We start from the raw sequence: 18,442 nt of genomic DNA, 5'->3' as shown, positions 1-18,442 counted from the left end.
AAATATATTTCAATATTTTTGGTTTTATTTTGAAAATCAAACCCTAGTTCACAATTTACTCTGAAATTTTGGACCTCATTTTAATTTAGATTCGCTTTAAATCATTGTTTTTCCAGATGGCATGATTTTCTATGTGGAAAATCTCAAGGAATCTACAAAAAACTTCAGAACTAATAAGAGAGTTCAGTAAGGTTTCAAGATACAGGATAAACATAGGAAAAAATCAATTATTTTTCTGTATGCTAGCAGTGAACATGTAGACAGCGAAATTAGAAATATGCCATTTATAGTCACTTAAAAAAAAGAAAAAAGTTAGACATACATTGAACAAAATGTGTATGGGGCTTGTGTGCTGAAAACTACCAAACACTGATGAAAGAAATTAGAGAAGATCTAAATAAATGAAACAGACTGTAGTCAAGAATTGGAAGACTCAACATAGTAAATATGTCAACAAACTGATAAACAGGCTTAATGCAATTTCTGTGAAAAAGTATAACTCTGGCTTTAAAGTTTGGCATATAGTATTCTAATTACTAGTTATTTTCCCAGAGTGCTGTAATTGTGGTATTTCCCCTAATGCAGAATTTTAAATATATGGAGGTATAATTGACATTTAAAACCACACATACTTAAAGTGCACCATTTGATAGGTTTTGACATATTTAGATGCCTGTGAAACCATCATCTCAATCAAGATAATGAACATGTTCATCGACCCTCCAAATTTCCTCCTGCTCCCTTGTAATCCCCGCCACTCTTTCTTTGTGCCCCCTACAAACCCTCCCTCTACATCACTAGCCAACTGCTGGTCCACTTTCTATCACTGTAGTTTTCATTTTTTAGAATTTTATATAAATAGAATCACATAGTATGTAGTTTTTGGAGAGGGTGCTACTTTCAGTCAACATAATTATCTTGAGATTCATTCTTTTTTGTGTTAATAGTTTCTTTTTATTGCTGAGTAGTATTTCATTGTATGGATATACCATAATTTGTTTACCCATTCGTTGATGGATATTTTGGTTCTTCTTTTTGGTTTTTGCTCCAATTACAAATAAATGTGCCATAAACATTTGTGTACAAGTTTTCATTTGGACATATGCTTTCATTTCTCTTTGGTAAATACCTGGGAAGAGATATGACTAGATCATACAGATAATTTGTTAACTTTTTAAGAAGTTGCCAAACTGCTTTCCTAAGTCATTGTAACATTTTATTTTATGACTCTTGGCCAACACTTTGGTCTTTTAGTCATTGTAGTAAATGTGTTGCGGTAACTTACTGTTTTTTATTGATATTTTTCTCATGACTCTGATGTTGAATGTTTTTTCAGATGCCTTTTAAATATCATCTATATGTTTAGTGAAATGTTTGTCCAAACCTTTTGCCTTTTAAAGTATTAGGTTGTTTTCTTTTCACTGGATTTTTAGATTTGTTCATATATTCTGAATATAAATCTTTTGTCACGGATATAAGTTGTAAATACTTTCAGTCTGTGACTTGTCTTTTCATTCTCTTTATAATAGTGTTTTTCAAAGAGCAGAAGCTTTAAATTTTGATGATGTACAATTGATCAATTTTTTCTTTTGTGGCCTATATGTTTGGTGTCATATCTAAGACATCTTTGCCTAAGCCGAGGTCACAAAGATTTCTTCTTTTGTTTCTTTCTAGATGTTCTTATGATTATAGTTTTGATTTCCTCTTTGATCCAAAATTTTGTTTTTGGAGATAATTTAAATTTCTTTTCTCTTTTTTGTTTTAAACTTTTGTTATTAGACACATTTGAGATTGTGGTCTACACAATTTATACTGTAAAAGATTGAGGCCGATAGGGGTTTAGAGGTTGGGGGACAGTAAATGTTAGAAGGTAGAAGAAGGAGTGCATAAAGTACAGTCTTTGTCCAGATTGCATTTTTGTTCTGCTGCTTCCTCTTTCTGGAGGCCAAACATGTCTGTTCTACTCCATCAAGCCTTTTTATTTTTTTGTCTTATTTTCTGTCCCTGTTTCATAAGTTCATTCTTTCACTCTGTCCCTCATCCAATCTATCTGACAATACTATGTATGCTAGCTACCTTCAATAAATCTGGAATCCATCCACTTCTCTTTGTCTCCCGATGTTATTTTTCTGCCCTAAGCCACTGTCATAGTTTTTTATTGTTGTTGTTAATTTTTTTGTTTGTTTTTTGTTTTTGTTTTTGTTTTGAGACGGGGTCTCACTCTTTCTCCCAGGCTGGAGTGCAGTGTTGCATCTTGGTTTATTGCAGCCTTGATTTGCTCGGCTCAGGTGATTCTCCCGCCTCAGCCTCCCCAGTAGCTGGGACTACAGGCATATGCCACTATGCCCTGCTAATTTTTTTCTTTTTTTCTATTTTTAGTAGAGATGGGTTTTTGCCATGTTGCTCAGGCTGGTCTCGAACTCTTGAGCTCAAGTGATCTGCCCACTTCAACCTCCCAAAGTGTTAGGATTCCAGGCGTGAGCCACTGCACCCAATTGCCACTGTCATCTTTTATCCTTTGTTTTTCAGTAGGCTCCTAACTAGTTTCCCAGTGTCTCTCTTTGCTCCCTTAGTTTATTCTCAACACAGCAGCCAGAGTGATTCTTTTAAAATGTATGTTAATATCACCCTGCTCAAAATCCTCCAAAGCTTTCCCACTTCACCCTGAATAAAGGCAAAAGTCCTTAGAGTGGCCAAGGGGCTCTACATGATCTGACCTCTTGGTTCCTCTCTTATGCCTTAACTATCTCATCTTGCTCATTCTCTTCCTGCCCTGCTTAGCCTCCTCCCTGCCCCTCTAACATTCCCTACCTTCCCTTGCCTTAGGGCCTTTGCATTTTCTGTTGTTCTCTGCCTGGATGTGCTGTGCGCCCATATACTCACTTGGTTTACTCTCTTACCTCCTTTGGGTCACTGTTCAAATGTCTTCTTAACAGAGACGCCTTCCTTGACTACTCTCTATGAAATAGTAAATGCGTCTCTCTTACTTTTTTTATTTTATTTTTCATTTTTTATTTTTTGAGACGGAGTCTCACTCTGTCGCCCAGGCTGGAGTGCAGTGGCGCGATCTCGGCTCACTGCAAGCTCCGCCTCCCGGGTTCACGCCATTCTCCTGCCTCAGCCTCCTGAGTAGCTGGGACTACAGGCGCCCGCCACCGTGCCCGGCTAATTTTTTGTATTTTTAGTAGAGACGGGGTTTCACTGTGGTCTCGATCTCCTGACCTTGTGATCCGCCCACCTCGGCCTCCCAAAGTGCTGGGATTACAGGCGTGAGCCACCGCGCCCGGCATCTTTTACTTTTTAATTTCCCATTAGTACTTGTCATCTGGCTCATTACATAGTTATGAATTTATTTATTGCTTTTCTTTCCTTGTGGAATATAAGTCTTAGCAAGCAGAAACTGTATTTTGTTCACTGCCGTACCCACAGAACTTAAACAGTGCCTGGCACTATTTATTGATTTATTGTATTGATGCACATAGTAGATGCTCAGTATCTGTTTGTAGAGTAAATGAATGGCCCCATACGGAGGGCAGCCTCAGGGAGTGTTTTTCTTAGTAATTTGTAGCAATCTAGAGAGATATAACAACGAGCTCAGCAAAAGGTATTTGTGTGTGTGTTGAGGGGGGTGAAGAGGTGGGAAAGGGACTGTCAGGTGGTGCTGAAGGCAGAAAATATTGAATACTCTGCCAAGCCATATATAATATTAAGAGATTAGTAGCTAGGTGAGAACTGTGAGCATAAATAGCTTTGCAAGTGAAAAAATGAAAGTCCGGTTTAATGTATACATTTACTGTAGTTTTTATTTATTCAGCTTTAAGAGGAAAATAAACATCATAAAGCAAGTGACCAAAAACAGCACATTTTGTGCCTTTCTTCAGCCACTTGATAGCATCAGGCAGGTGTGTTTACTCTGCACTGATTTTTGTGTGAACCTCTCGGCTCTTCACTCGCAATTTGTTGACCTGGGACTCAGCAATGTCAGCCCGTTCCTCGGCCTCCTCCAACTCGTGCTGGAGTTTGCGGAATTTAGATAGATTAGCATTGGATTGTTCCTCCTAAGAATAGAGATAAAACTGTGAGAATTAGACTGTGTGGTTCTCATTGCACTTATCACCAGACAGGATGAGTTCCTCAAATCAGGTATTTCCTTCTTATGGTCTATTTAGCATATCCGACTTCAAATCTAGACAGAGTTTATCACTTCAACTGTAATTTTGACTTTAAAGAATGAAAGGAGAGTTTTGAAGTGGAGGAGACAGCCTAATATAAAGCCCATACCTACTTTTATGATGTATGGTCTGTGGAAAGGAGGAAGAGATCTATGTACCCTTATAGACATCAGTAAGTAAAGGCAAGGCCAAAGTATAATTTGAGGAAATATCATTTACTATATATTTTTGCCATAAGTTTTCATTCTACTATATAAAGAAAGGGAAAAGGTAGGGCTAGGAAGAAAGTCTTCTCTGTTATTTGACTCATTACCATTTACGCCTCTCCCTTTTTTCTTTCCTTTTCTTCCTTCCTGTTTACTTCCTACCTATCACATGTGTCTGGAAGAGTGGAGGGATAACCCGGAAGAGTATGGGTAAAGAATCTTCTAACATGTTCTTATAGTAGCTACAGCAAATGTGGGGACAAGAGCCCCCACTGATGACACTAGTAGGGAGTGAAGACGTCAGGTGGGTTAAAAGATTGATGTTTGGCTTTTGAGAACTTGATTTTTTCTATGTCTAGAGGGAGAGGAATATTTATGATGGTATTAATTAGAATTCCTACTGTATATCATTTGCAGCTATCAAGTAAGTGAGCTGTTTGGAACTTGCCCCCCTCAACGCTTACAAATTGCTTAATAATATAAATATCTTGGCTGGGTGTGGTGGTTCATGCCTGTAATCCCAGCACTTTGGGAGGCCGAGGCGGGCGGATCACTTGAGGCCAGGAGTTCGAGACCAGCCTGGCCAACATGGTGAAGCCCCATCTCTACTGAAAATACAAAAACCAGGCAGGTGTGGTGGCGCACGCCTGTCGTCCCAGCTACTGGAGAGGCTGAGGCATAAGAATCGCTTGAGGTTGGGAGGCGGAGGTTGCAGTGAGCCAAGATCACGCCACTGCACTCCAACCTGGGTGATGCAGAGAGTCTCTGTCTCAAAAAAAAAAAAAAAAAAAAAAACTTTTGAAATCTTGTTCTGTAATTTGGACGGGGAAGGGGACAAATTCATATTTATAAAATCATCCCTCTTAAAATATGAGTGGCAGATTTTCACTTTCATTGCATCTTCTTTCTTATTGATGGATTCTTTTAAAACACTTTCTACTGCAAAATAAATTTCCTTCTTTCCTCAAGGGCTTAAAGATACTTACAGCCTCCTCAGCTAGTCTCTTGTATGATTTCACCTTCGCCTGTAATTTATCTACCAAGTCCTGCAGCCTGAGAACATTCTTGCGATCTTCTTCAGTCTGAAAGTTTGAAAAAAGTCATCTGCATTCATTCCAAAGAAGTTAGGCTACTCTGGATACTAAAATAAAATCATTTGGCATGATAGCAGGTGGGCCTAGGGTAAACCTCATCAACTCTGCGATTTTCTTCATAAAATTAACAGTAGCACTCTTGTTAAATGTTTCCACTGTGCAGGCCCTGTATTAGAGAATTGCACACATCTCTAATCCTTACCTCCCTATCCTGGAAAATAGATGCTGTTATCCCTATTTTACAGGTGAAGAAACTGAGGTTTAGAGTATTAAGTTCAACAAGCAAGAGAGGCCAGACTAGGACTAATACCCAGTTTATCTGTCTTTAAAATCTGTGTTCTTTACTCTCATGCTATTTTCTAAACTTTAGAAATCTGAAGGCCTCCCTAAGTTTTACTATAGGTCTGTGATAAGCAACTGTCTTTACTCCTTATATGTACCAAGTTAATGCATATTTGTTTGTGAGTGGCATATACATAAATAGTCATAAGGTTTTCAATTTCCTTCTGGGCAGGAAGACTGGATATTCTGGAAGGCTATTCCCTTTACCTGGTAGGTGAGTTCTTTTACTCGTCGCTCATGTTTCCGTAGACCTTTAACAGCCTCTGCATTACGTTTCTGTTCATTTTCAACCTCTCCTTCAAGCTCACGTACCTGCAGCCAAGAAAAATACTTACGCAGTCAGTCTTGGGGGATATTAATTAGCCCAAGACCTACTGAAGGCATGGGGTGGGTGTTCCCAGCTCCAGGACAGGATGGGAGTCTTGTGTAGGAAGAGAGAAGGGTAGAGAGCGTGCCCTTTTCCCCTTCCCAGATTTAGAGAGATTGAGACACCCACCCTGGCCTCCAGTTTCTGGATCTGCTTCTTCCCACCCTTCAGCGCCAGCTGCTCAGCCTCATCTAGACGGTGCTGCAGGTCCTTCACTGTCTGCTCCAGGTTCTTCTTCATCCGCTCCAGGTGGGCGCTGGTGTCCTGTTCCTTCTTCAGCTCCTCAGCCATCATGGCAGCCTATTTAGGAAATAAATTAATAAAGTAATGAAACTTGATGATAGCAGGTAGCATACGTGTGTCAGTAAGACAAATGTTCATCTTACATCAGTGATGGCCTTCTTGGCTTTCTCTTCTGCATTGCGTGATTCTTGGATTACTTCTTCCACTTCACTTTGGAGTTGAGAAACATCATTTTCTAATTTCTTCTTGGTGTTGATGAGGCTGGTATTCTGTTAAAAGTAGTCAGTGGAAATTTACAAAATTTGTCATTTGCCCTCTTGGGATTTTACAAGTGTCTTACTTGTTGGTTCATGCAGGGGATCTGTTGGCAACATTTCACTAAACTTTAATTATTTGTTCAGTGGAAAATGTTAATTATTTGCAAGGTAGGAACTCCTTTCCCCCAACTTCCCCAGTGTCCATCTGATTTATGCATAAGGACTTCTGAGGTTGAGAATGCCTTTATTGGCATACCTTAGTTAATTGTTCTTTTAATTATATTTCAGTTATACATCACTAGTTATTCTCTCTCTGGAAGGTTGGAAATAGAAAAGGATAAATTCGTTTTGTGAGTGGCAGGCACTGAGAATTTCTTGCTTAGTAGGATCTATTCTCTCTGAATTTTCATGATTTGTTCCCTTGGAGAGCACTGAATTTGTCTTCTGAAAACATATTCTTAAGATTTCAACTCAGTGTTTCTCAGAGAGAAGCAATATTGTCTCAATGGGTATTTGAAAATGTTTAGGGGCAGATATTTTTGGTTGTCAAAATGACTAGGGGGTGCTACTGCATTTAATGCCTGGGCAAGTCAGGAATGCGAAATGTGCTGTAAGGCATGGGGACAGTGAACACAGCAGTACTAAATGCTTAAGTGCTACCGATGAGAAACACTGCATGGAACATTTTCAGATTTTGGAGGTAGCAAGTATCTTTACTCAATATTATTCTACCTCATGGTTTCCTCATGTTTCCTCATGGTTTCTAAATAGCCAAACCTTTTTTTTTTTTTTTTTTTTTTTTTTTTTGAGACGGAGTCTTGCTCTGTCACCCAGGCTGGAGTGCAGTGGCCGGATCTCTGCTCACTGCAAGCTCCGCCTCCTGGGTTTACGCCATTCTCCTGCCTCAGCCTCCTGAGTAGCTGGGACTACAGGCGCCCGCCACCTCGCCCGGCTAGTTTTTTGTATTTTTTAGTAGAGACGGGGTTTCACCGTGTTAGCCAGGATGGTCTCGATCTCCTGACCTCGTGATCCGCCCGTCTCGGCCTCCCAAAGTGCTGGGATTACAGGCTTGAGCCACCACGCCCGGCCCAAACCTTATTTTTAAATAAAGAAGTAATAACTTTTTTGGTGGGGGAGAACCCCCAAGAATGAAACAGGAACACACACCAAAAAAAAACAAAACAAAACAAAACAAAATCACCCATAATCTAATTACCCTAAGATAATGGCAATGAGTATTTTTGAGCACATCCCTCATCCTTGTTTACATACACATATGTATACAAACTGAGTACTTTCATGTTATCATTCTAATGCATCACCCTACCAGTACACCAGCATTTGCTTGATGTGAGGGTCTCACCTGGGTGTGCAGGAGCTGGACACGCTCACTGGCATCCAGGAGCTCCTGTTCTGCGATTTTCCTGCTCCTCTCTGTCTGCTCCAGAGTGGCCCGCAGCTCCTCGATCTCAGCCTGCAGCAGGTTGGCTCTGCGCTCTATGATCGCCAGCTGTTCCTTCAGGTCTTCTTGGCCCTGGAGAGCATCATCCAGGTGGAGCTGGGTTTCCTGTTAAGTGAAAAACAGAAAAAAATCTTCAGGTGTTCTGAAGGGGATTTGAAGATCCCAGGAGATGAATTGGGAGATTGTACTGGTGCCAGGAACAGAAGATGACCTATGCCTGTCATCTGACTGCATCTGAGTATGGTTAGGTCATTTGCTTAGGGTGAGAGAGAATTATCAGGAGACACAGATTCTTGTTCTGTTTCTGCCATTAACTGGTTATTGTGTCATGTGTGAGTCACTAATGTCTGTCATTTGTGGAGCAGCTTCCATATGCTCTCTCCAGGACTTGACATCTGTTATTTCATCTGATCTTCACAGTAACTCGTTGAGGTGGGTAGTTTCATTCTTATTTTGAAGAAGGAACAGAGGTTCTGAGAGGTTAAATAACTTGCTTAAAATCAGGCAGCTAGTAAATGACAAAACTAAGACTCAGCCTCAGGCCTGTCTGGTGCCCAAGTCTGTTCACTTTCTTTCATATCATATTGTAATGCCTAGGCATCTGCTTGATCTTCTACATAACATTTTCTTAAAAATAATATGTTCTATGTGTTTTTAATTCAGTTACCTTTGTGCTGTCAGCTGTATAATTTGTTAAGAGAAAAAAAGGATGGTTTAACAAGGTGTTTGGGAAATGGAAGACAGGTACTTTCCCTGCTTCATCTGGGAGGCAAATGTGGACCCATTTACCTTCAGGATTCCTTGGGTGTTCCTGTAGTTCCTTAAACTCTCTGCAGCTAAGCGATTGGCATGATTCAGCTGGATTTCCATTTCATTCAGATCTCCTTCCATTTTCTTCTTGACTCTCAGAGCATCATTTCTGCTTCTAATCTCTGCATCCAGCGTGCTCTGCATTGTCTCCACGACTCTAGTGTGGTTTCTCTTCAGCTGGTCAATTTCCTCATCTTTTTCTGCAATTTTTCTATCAACTTCAGACTTGACTTGGTTTAACTCAAGCTGGATACGCAGACTCTTTCCTTCTTCATGTTCAAGAGATGCCTTAACAAAACAGTTGTCAATTAATAATGGAGAAGAGCCTGAGTATTTGGAGTATATTCCCTTGTGAGCCAAACTCTTATCAATATCAGTTTGTCTAATTTTACAAAGTATAATACAAAATATAAAAATATAATAGTTCTGGGAATCTTCTAGGTAAATCATTATTTTGTTTACTCAGTGACAGATTATTTAGAGCAGCTCTGCAATAAAGGCGCCTTGTGCTATACAAATATTACTCATATTAGTACTAATACAATTATATAATTAAATTCATGTATAGTAAATATAAACTCTCAATCTGTTTTAGAAATGAAAATGTTCTTGTGGGGCATACTAACCCCGGGTCTAGAAATTATCAGTTTTAAAATATGTTAATTTTTTTCTGATTACATAATAAATGTGCATTGTATAATGTGAGGGCAATACATAAAAACAAAGAAAAAACTAGCTGTTGTTCTCCCAGCAAGAGATAAACATTTTAATGTGGTGTATTTTTTTCAAGTCCTTTTTCCTACTTCTATATATTTTTGCATAATCAAAATTATATTGTATATGCAAATTTGTGTCTTTAACATACTGTCTACTGTAAAATATTTTTCCAAAATAGTCATATTTAGTGGCTATATAAAATTTCATCATATGGCTGTTCTGTAATTTGCTTACTTTTGTTCTTAGATTGGACATCTTTGTCTTAAAGCTTTACTCCAGTTGACATTTTTTGGGTGATAAAATCTTAGAAATAGAATTGACGGGTCAGAGTATTTACATTTTTAAGGATTTTTGATAACTGTTGCCAAGTTGCCCTTCATAAAGATCCTGTAAGTTTCAATTACCGCTAGCCCCACTTTGTTTGTTTTTTAACTGATGTTTGTCTTTGTTTTTCCATAACATAATACAAGGTAATATGTACCTCTGCTTCCTCTAAAGCAGCCTGAATTTCACATTTCTCTTGTTCTACTTGCTTCTTTATTTTCTCCAATTCATGAATTTGCTTTCCTCCCTCTGCAATCTGCTCAGTGAGGTCAGAAATCTCCTCTGTGGTTGAACAGACAGGAGAGAAATGGTCAGAAAGATGGCAACATGGAAAGGTCCTCCCGGGGATATATGGAGTAGGGAGGACTGTGAGGACTGGGAGGACTGTGAGGACTCACGTTGCAAGTTCTTATTTTCTCTTCTTAGCGTTTCGAGTTGATCCAGGGATTCCTCGTAGGCATTCTTCACCTTGAACAGCTCGGTGCTAAGAGAACAGGCCTCCTTCTGGGAGGCCTCAAGTTCAGCCTGAGTTTCCTCATACTTCTGTTTCCATTCTGATAGGACCTGAAAAGCAGTAAATCATGAGTTGATCCAAGGAGAAAGGAAGACCAAGTAAAACGCTCTTAAAGTTTAAGCAGTCTGGGCCACCTTGTCAAAGTTCCTTTGCTTCTTATCAAGAGCTGCACAGGCTGCATTAGACCTTTCCACATCAAGCATGAGGTCTTCAACTTCATTCTGGAGCCGCTGCTTTGTCTTTTCAAGGGAAGCACATTTGGCGTTCACAGCTTCTACATGTTCCTCCGCTTCTTGCAGGCGCTGGGCCAACTTTTTCCTGAAAAGTTAGCCAGGCAATCAGGAGAATGGCCAAGACCCGAAGCAAAAGAAGCAAAGTGATAGCCTCCTTGGTCCCTTTTCACAGTCCTGTTTCGTTTCTTTTGTTTCTTTATTAAGAGACGGAGTCTCGCTCTGTCGCCAGGCTGGAGTGCAGTGGCACCATCTCGGCTCACTGCAACTTCCCGAGTTCAAGCAATTCTCCTGCTTCAGCTTCCCAAATAGCTGGGATTTCAGGCATGCACCACCACACCCAGCTAATTTTTGTATTTTTTTTTTTTTTTTTTGACAGAGACAGTGTTTCACTGTATGTTGGCCAAGCTGGTCTTGAACTCCTGACCTTAGGTGATCCGCCCGCCTTGGCCTCCCAAAGTGCTGAGATTATAGGTGTGAGCCACTGCGCCTGGCCACAGTCCTGTTTCTGTACTGGCAAATAGCATATGATTTTCAAAATGGTGGCAGCCAGAACTGCTTTCTAGATTGGTAAACTGTTTGGAAAGGTCCAAAGTGGTGAAGAGTTGGAAACAAGTCCTTGGAATATTATAGAATTCTTAGAGGCTGCTGTTGGTGCTGCCATTGTATGTGCCTTACTACCTAAGTAACTCAGGATTTTTAAGACTTCTGATTGAGTATGGCTGTGGAAAATTATTAGCCAGGACAATCTTGTTGTTTGACTTATATATTCATTCTGACTCCAATATGGATTTGAGGTTAACTAGATATTTTACTGGCCAGAAATATACTGAGCATATTCATTTGCTTTCTCAGACTTTCCATTCCATTTTATGTATTCTTTTCCTTAGAGAATAGCCAGTTTCTTCTAATCATTGTATTTGGACAATCTCGCCAGGGAAAGAAATTCATAGATAAATCAGGACAATTTATGCAGTTTAAACAAAGGCAGGGTTTTTTTTTCCCCCTCCTGAATTCTCTGCATCCTCAGTTCATTTTCAGTTGTGTGCCAAGTACACGTCCTTATGGTAGAGAAAAACCTTTGACTTGATGCCCAAGGTGATCTACTTGAAGGTCTCCATTTGTCTATGTGCAGACTAAGGCTTTACTTTATTTAGGCCAAACCCTAAACATTATGTATGGTTTGGTGGCCTCCAATGTGAGTTTTAAGAGGTATGTCTTCTACTCAGTGCTTAAGAAGGTGGGCTGTGGAATCAGAATGACAGGCTCCAAACCCAGCTGTATCATTTATTAAGCAGATAACCTTTGGGTTAGTTGGTTAACATCTTATAGCCTCAACTTCCTCATCTGTAAAATGGGGATTAGAATAATGATACCAGTATAATACTGTTATGAAGGTAAATAAGCTGATATGCATATATATATAAAATACTTGACACAGTATGCACTCAATAAATGTTAGCTTTTGCTATTGTTATGTTATCATCATCATAAATATCACAGCTGCTTCTGGGAGTTCCTTTTCTAGAGTTCACAACACATACTTGGCCTCCTCCAGCTCCTCTGTGCGCTGAATGGCGTCCGTCTCGTATTTGGTCCTCCACTGAGCAACCTCACTGTTGGCCTTGGACAGCGCCCTCTGCAGTTCAGCTTTGCCTTCCTGCTCCTCCTCATACTGTTCCCGCAGCAGGTCGCAGTCATGGCGGGAGGACTGCAGGGCGTGCGCCAGGGCGTTCTTGGCCTGCAGAAGTAGCAGTTCAGTGACATAAATTCATATATTCAGTGATATTTAACGTACACATCCCAAGTAGAGCCTAACTGGGCAGGTTTAGATTTGGTTAGTCAAAAAAATCTTTGGCAAAACTCACTTTAGTTTCTTCCTCTAGTTGACGTTTCAGCTCTTCAATCTGCTGAGTAGATGCTTGCTTGCTCCTTGAAAGTTGAGAGACTAAAGCATCTTTCTCATCTAATTGTCGAGAATATTCACCTAGGAATAATAGACGTAAGGGAATTTTTTACTGGCATAAAAATAAGCCTAAACCTTTTATATTTATATGTATGTATGCGTATATATGTGTGTGTGTGTGTGTGTGTGTGCATATATACACACACAAGCTGTATATTCCTTACCTGAAATGCTTGGGACCAGAAGTGTTTCAGATTTCAGATTTTTGTTTGATTTTAGAATATTAGCATTACACTTAGCAGTTCAGCATCCCTAATCCGAAAATCTAATATCTGAAATGCTACAGTGAGCATTTCATTTGGACATCATGCCAGCCCTCAGTTTTGAATTTTGGAGCATTTCAGATTTTTCATTTTCAGATTAGGGATACTCAACCTGTGTGTGTGTGTCTGTGTGTCTGTATGTGTGTGTGTGTCTGTTTGTGTGTGATGTGTTTAATCTACACATCATCTGCTTCTAAGTATTTTTATAGAACTGGTTAGAACCAGAGATTTAAAAGCACCATTGCCGTAGGAGTGTTGTAAGTAAACTTGTCTGCTCAGTCTTGCTTTCTTTCCTTTTTGACCTTCCCAGCAAACTCTGATCATTTGTTTATCTTTCTCTAAAGTGAGAATATTGCTGTTTATTAGAACCCCTAGAATCCTTTTTATTTAGTCCATGGTTTTGGGACCCAGAGAAGATGTCTTTACCTGCTTCTGTCTGCAGACGCGCTCTCTGCGCTGTGAGGTCATTGATCAGCCGCTGCTGCTCCTCTTCCTTGGTCTTGAGCTCACTCACTTGGTCTTCTAGAGCGCGGCACATCTTTTCAAGGTTCCCCTACAGGATATGTAGCAAGGAAAGATGAGACATTGAATGCAATAAAAAAAGTTAAAACTTGATTCTTAAAATACTTGTAGAGTAAATAAATTCATGTCAAGTATGAGTAGAAAGTTAGGACATCAACTCTGTGGAAAGTGCAAGAATTTAGGCATGGTGAGTGCATAATGTGCCTAAACTGGTTATTGTGGGAGACCATTTATCCCAATGATATTGACACTTGCTTAAAGTGGATTTTGAAATCATCTTAATAGATCATAAGCAGCATTAAAAAAATACCATAGAATGGGATATATTAGGTTAGAAAATATTTAAGTAGTCCTGAAAAATGCCTGCAAACAATGTTTAGTGATAGAGAACAGTGGGTGTTCTTATAGATGATTACCTTCATTTAGAGACAGTATTGGGTACCTTGGCTTTGGAAATGGCCTCTGCGTTACTGCTAAGGTCATCAGTCTCCATCTTCAGCTCACTCTTCTCCTTCTCCAGCTTCTGTTTGACCCGCTGCAGGTTGTCAATCTGCTCCCCAAGCTCAGCCATACTGTCTGCATGCTTTTTCCGAAGAGCAGCCGCCATAGCTTCATGCTGCAGAGTGGCCTCCTCCAGGTCCCTGCGCAGTTTCTGAAACTCAGCCTCCCGCTTCTTGTTCAATTCCACCTGAGCAGAAGTTGCCCCACCGGCTTCTTCCAGCCTCTCGCTGATCTCCTCCAGTTCCCGCGAGAGGTCAGAGCGTTGCTTCTCTGCCTTGGCTCGGGAGGCCCGCTCTGCCTCAATTTCTTCCTCCAGCTCCTCAATGTGGGCCTGGGAATGAAAGAAGCACATAAACATAAACACATCTCAACTTCAGTGTTTTTTTGGTGTGCAGGAAAACTAGAGGTGAGATGACTCACCTGCAACTCTTTGATTTTCTTCTGTAGTTGAATTTCTACAGCTTGTTCATCTTCAATTTTGCTTATCAAATTGCTAATTTCAAATTCTTTCCTTTAGACAGAAGAACAAGACGTATTAATACTCATATAAATTGAAAGATGATATCACATAGAAGTTTTTTTCTAAAAAGCTCCTACTTTTTAAGCTTTTCGTCAAGTTGCTGTTTGTCATTTTCTATATCCATTGTGGATTCTTGGGCCAATTTGAGGTCACCCTCCAGTTTCCTCTTTGCTCTTTCTAGATCCATTCGAAGCTTCTTTTCTTGTTCCAGAGACCCTTCAAGCTAATAAGAAAGTAAATATGGTAAAAATTGAAAGTATATATTTAAAAAAATCTTTCAAAGGAATATTTAAAATGTGCTTACATCATCCACTTGCTGTTCTAGCTTGGTTTTAGCTTTGGTCAGGGTGTTGACTTTGTCCTCCTCTGCCTGCAGGTCATCCAGGGTCTGCTGGTGGGCCTCTTGGAGAGCCTTCTTCTCCTTGGACAGTTTTGCAATGGTTTCATCCAGGCCTGCCATCTCTTCTGTAAGATTTTTCACCTACAAAGGTTAAGAAAGAGATTATTTCTCCTATAAAGCAATTTAGTTGGTGGCAGAACCTCTATACAGTATTGTAGAATATGATTGATACCTTGTTCTCTGTGGCATGTTTCTCCTTCTCAACCTTGGCCAGTGTCAGCTCAAGGTCATCAATGTCTTTCTTCAGTTCTGAACATTCATCCTCCAGTTTCCTCTTCTTGGCTGTCAGTTCAGCATTGATCTCTTCCTCCTCCTCAGCTCTTTCAGTCACCTCTTTGATTTTGGCCTCAAGTTGGATTTTGTTTTTAATCAGTTGCTCACACCTTTCCTCTGCATCAGCCAAGCTATCTGCTTCCTATGGAGAGATTCATTCAGATACTTAGAGTGTTACTTATTTTGAAACTTGTTTTTTTTTTGCACAAAAATAATAGTGTTTTATTGAAGTCTGTTGAATGTTTCAGTATGAATATAAATTTAATTGAATCGAACATTATTACGTGGTCTGGAGAAATGCAGCTTATTAGAAGTGAGACTGTGGTTTTAGAAGCAAACTAGTTTGCAAAGTTATTGGATTGGAGCTGCTGTCTATTTAAAAAGTAATTTGTAGAAGAGTGGAAAGACCTCTAAATCAGGCAAAAGGAAGCCTGGGTTCTTGTCCCAATATTGCTTTCATATGTATGACTTTGGGCAAATTGCTTTATTCCTTTTATTCATATATGTATATATTTATATATATTCATATATGGATATTTCGAATAAATGATTGCCAAGAGCTTTTCAGCTGTAATATTTAAAGATTTTGATTTAGTTAAATTGGGTAGTTTTGGTTTTGATCATTCCCTGTCGCCCTCAAACCACTAATTGCTAGGCTGTATTGAAAAAAGAAAAAGAAGAAAAATAACTTATATACATTTCCATGTAGTATTTTTTAATATACTAAAACCTTCCTGATAGTTCATACAGTGCTATAATTGTTGAAAAGTTACATTTCCATTTAAAGAATTACCCATTAGTCTTAAAATGATTTTTATTTTTTGGAACTTTTACCCTAACTTTTATTTTGAAAACTGTTAAACTTACAGAATAGCCGTATGAATAATACAATAAATTGCCATATACCATTTACCTAAATCCTTGCATTTTTAGCATTTTACTGTTTTTTTCTCGCTCTAAACACACACATAGACACATATATATGCACATGCGCACGCACACACACACATTCTCCTAAATCGTTTGAAAGTAAATGGTGGATATCATGATATTTTAGCATTTCACTCCTAGGAACGTGAACATTCTCCTATATAACTACAATACTGTTATTACAAATGAAAATATTATCACTGATACAATAATATTATCTAATATACAGTCTATATTCAGATTTCCCCAGTGTAACAGAAATGTTCTTTAAACTGCAACATAATTTTCAGAGAATTGTATCATTGACTAGGCTAGAGGTTCTTCTGCCCAGGACAGTTCTGGTTCAGGAAAGATTGATGAACACTGCTCATAGCTCTTTCTGCTTTTGTGTTTTTGTTTGGTTTTGTTTTCCTATTCCCTTCTAAATCTGGTTAATGTGGAAAGTCTGTGCTGAGCCCCTGAAATTTTGAAAATTTTCAAACCCATACGTCAAGTTAGGAAAAAAATAGAATGAACAGTGATATGTTAATGAACCTAGAATCACCAGTTGCTAAGTTATGCCACATTTGCTTTGTCCATCCCATTTGTGGCCCTCTCCCCTCCTCCTATAATTATCAAAATGAATTTTAGAATGTATGAGAAAGTGTAATTCTCAGAAACTATATAGCTCAATACACTTTTTATAAGTGACTAATGAAAGTATTCAAATAAAGATCAGTCCAGTCCCTAATTTATTAGGTTACCTTGGCCTGGGGAATATTTTTTAATTTCCCAGTGTTCGTTTTGTTCTTGAGTTTTAAAAAACATTTAAATGGAATATAATGGGGACTTATTGTGCTAAATCTTGGGGGTTGGGGAAAGGAGATACAGAGAGAAATAAGTTTGAATTTAAATACATCTCATAGACTTGCATTTAGAAAATAGGGCTGTACTTTTAATGCTGGGCTAAAGTAGCCCAGGCAAAGGGGTAAAATATTTGTCTGAGACTTGTGGGGGTTGGCTTTAAGCTACTTCCTTCATGGCTGTTAAATGTTGTGATATTATTTAAACAAATTCTTCAATCTTTCCTTTTCCCATTGTAACTTGGAAATAATTGTGGCTTTTCTTCCTCATAGAATATTGAAAGATAAATGAGGTATTAAAAACAGCAACTTGAGATTTTCAAGTAGAGATCATTTGTAAATCCACAATATATGTGTGTTTCAAAAAAGCTTCAGTAACATGGTGCATTCAGAATATGGTGTACTCACAGATTGAACCTGGAGTTGCAGGTCATTTTTCTCTTTTAAGAGAGCGACCATTTTTTCCTCTAGCTCCTTCCTTTTTGCCTCTGACTTGGAAAGTTCATCTTTCATTTTCTGGAATTCTTCCTTCATGGTGGCCATCTCTTTCTCAGTCTCCGCACTCTTGAGGAGGGGCTTAATCTTGAAGAACAGTTTCATCCAGGGCCAGTGCTTGACGTTCATAAAGGCACGGACATTATACTGGATGCAGAAAAGTGCTTCTCTGCGATGACGTGAAAATATCAGTGTAGACTGATCCATTAGAGGCAATGTTATTGTTACTTATCACACACAGATTTCCCTTTTAATGAATGCCCCTCACAAATAAATATGTCACATTCTCTACATATTATATGCAGGCTTTACACACACACACGCACACGTGTACTCACATTCTCATGCTCACACTTATGGTCAGTAGCCCTCAGTATAACCACTTTGCTAATTGAATGCTGTTCATATTGAGCAGATCTTCTGTGTTCTCAGTCCCTATCAAACTAGCAAAGAAAGTGCCTTTAGGGGTGAATATTTTGAATGTAAGATCAGCACATGCCATTTGACATATGACAGTAGTAGTGATTTGAGGTGGGCGTGGCGATTGCATGTTGATTGTGCTGCCTGTCTGTGGGCATAGGGACGAGAACTGTGAAATGGCATAGGTTGCTTTCTGAATTGCCCACCTAAACTAAGAGTATGGTTTGTCATCTCTTCCTTGAAGTTGCTCCTCTTATTTTGACCAACACTGAATTGTCCACTCTATAAACTTTTTTTGCTAGCTTCTTCAGATAATACACTGGCTTATTCTTTCAAGTGCCTCAGTCTTAACTGATTAATTGGATTGTCAGTATTTGCGAGGCATTCAGCCTCTGTTGAGCTCTAAAATTTATTTTATTGAAATAAAGTGAAAAATAGTAATAAAAGGTACCCCTACTGCAAACTATAGCCATCGACTGGCTAGGTTTGACTACCTTGTAGCAATGTGTCTGTTTCTTCAAGCTTGTTAAAATGGAAATTCCATCTCTATAGGTCCAATTTTTTTTTTTTTT

General features: G+C 39.1%; 1 protein-coding gene across 1 annotated transcript in view; it reads right to left on the bottom strand.

The window, feature by feature from the left end:
* Positions 1-3,785: 3,785 nt before the first annotated feature.
* MYH8 (myosin, heavy chain 8, skeletal muscle, perinatal) overlaps positions 3,786-18,442 on the bottom strand; it is a 32,053-nt gene continuing 17,396 nt past the window's right edge. Inside the window, exons 22-40 of the mRNA XM_011933253.1 lie at positions 17,364-17,619; positions 15,083-15,325; positions 14,815-14,991; positions 14,588-14,733; positions 14,411-14,501; positions 13,932-14,321; positions 13,394-13,520; positions 12,607-12,725; positions 12,283-12,479; positions 10,643-10,826; positions 10,393-10,558; positions 10,152-10,276; positions 8,933-9,241; positions 8,045-8,248; positions 6,568-6,693; positions 6,311-6,481; positions 6,022-6,126; positions 5,365-5,460; positions 3,786-4,058 (exon numbers count right to left, since the gene is read on the bottom strand). Coding sequence (XP_011788643.1) covers positions 3,909-4,058; positions 5,365-5,460; positions 6,022-6,126; positions 6,311-6,481; positions 6,568-6,693; positions 8,045-8,248; positions 8,933-9,241; positions 10,152-10,276; positions 10,393-10,558; positions 10,643-10,826; positions 12,283-12,479; positions 12,607-12,725; positions 13,394-13,520; positions 13,932-14,321; positions 14,411-14,501; positions 14,588-14,733; positions 14,815-14,991; positions 15,083-15,325; positions 17,364-17,619 — 3,382 coding nt within the window. The 3' untranslated portion in view covers positions 3,786-3,908. The remainder of the gene's footprint in view (positions 4,059-5,364; positions 5,461-6,021; positions 6,127-6,310; positions 6,482-6,567; positions 6,694-8,044; positions 8,249-8,932; positions 9,242-10,151; positions 10,277-10,392; positions 10,559-10,642; positions 10,827-12,282; positions 12,480-12,606; positions 12,726-13,393; positions 13,521-13,931; positions 14,322-14,410; positions 14,502-14,587; positions 14,734-14,814; positions 14,992-15,082; positions 15,326-17,363; positions 17,620-18,442) is intronic.

Source organism: Colobus angolensis, unplaced genomic scaffold, assembly GCF_000951035.1.
Source record: "Colobus angolensis palliatus isolate OR3802 unplaced genomic scaffold, Cang.pa_1.0 Scaffold125, whole genome shotgun sequence".
NCBI lineage: Eukaryota > Metazoa > Chordata > Mammalia > Primates > Cercopithecidae > Colobus > Colobus angolensis.
The sequence above is the reverse complement of the archived record's forward strand: the minus strand, read 5'-3'. Positions and strand labels throughout refer to the sequence as shown.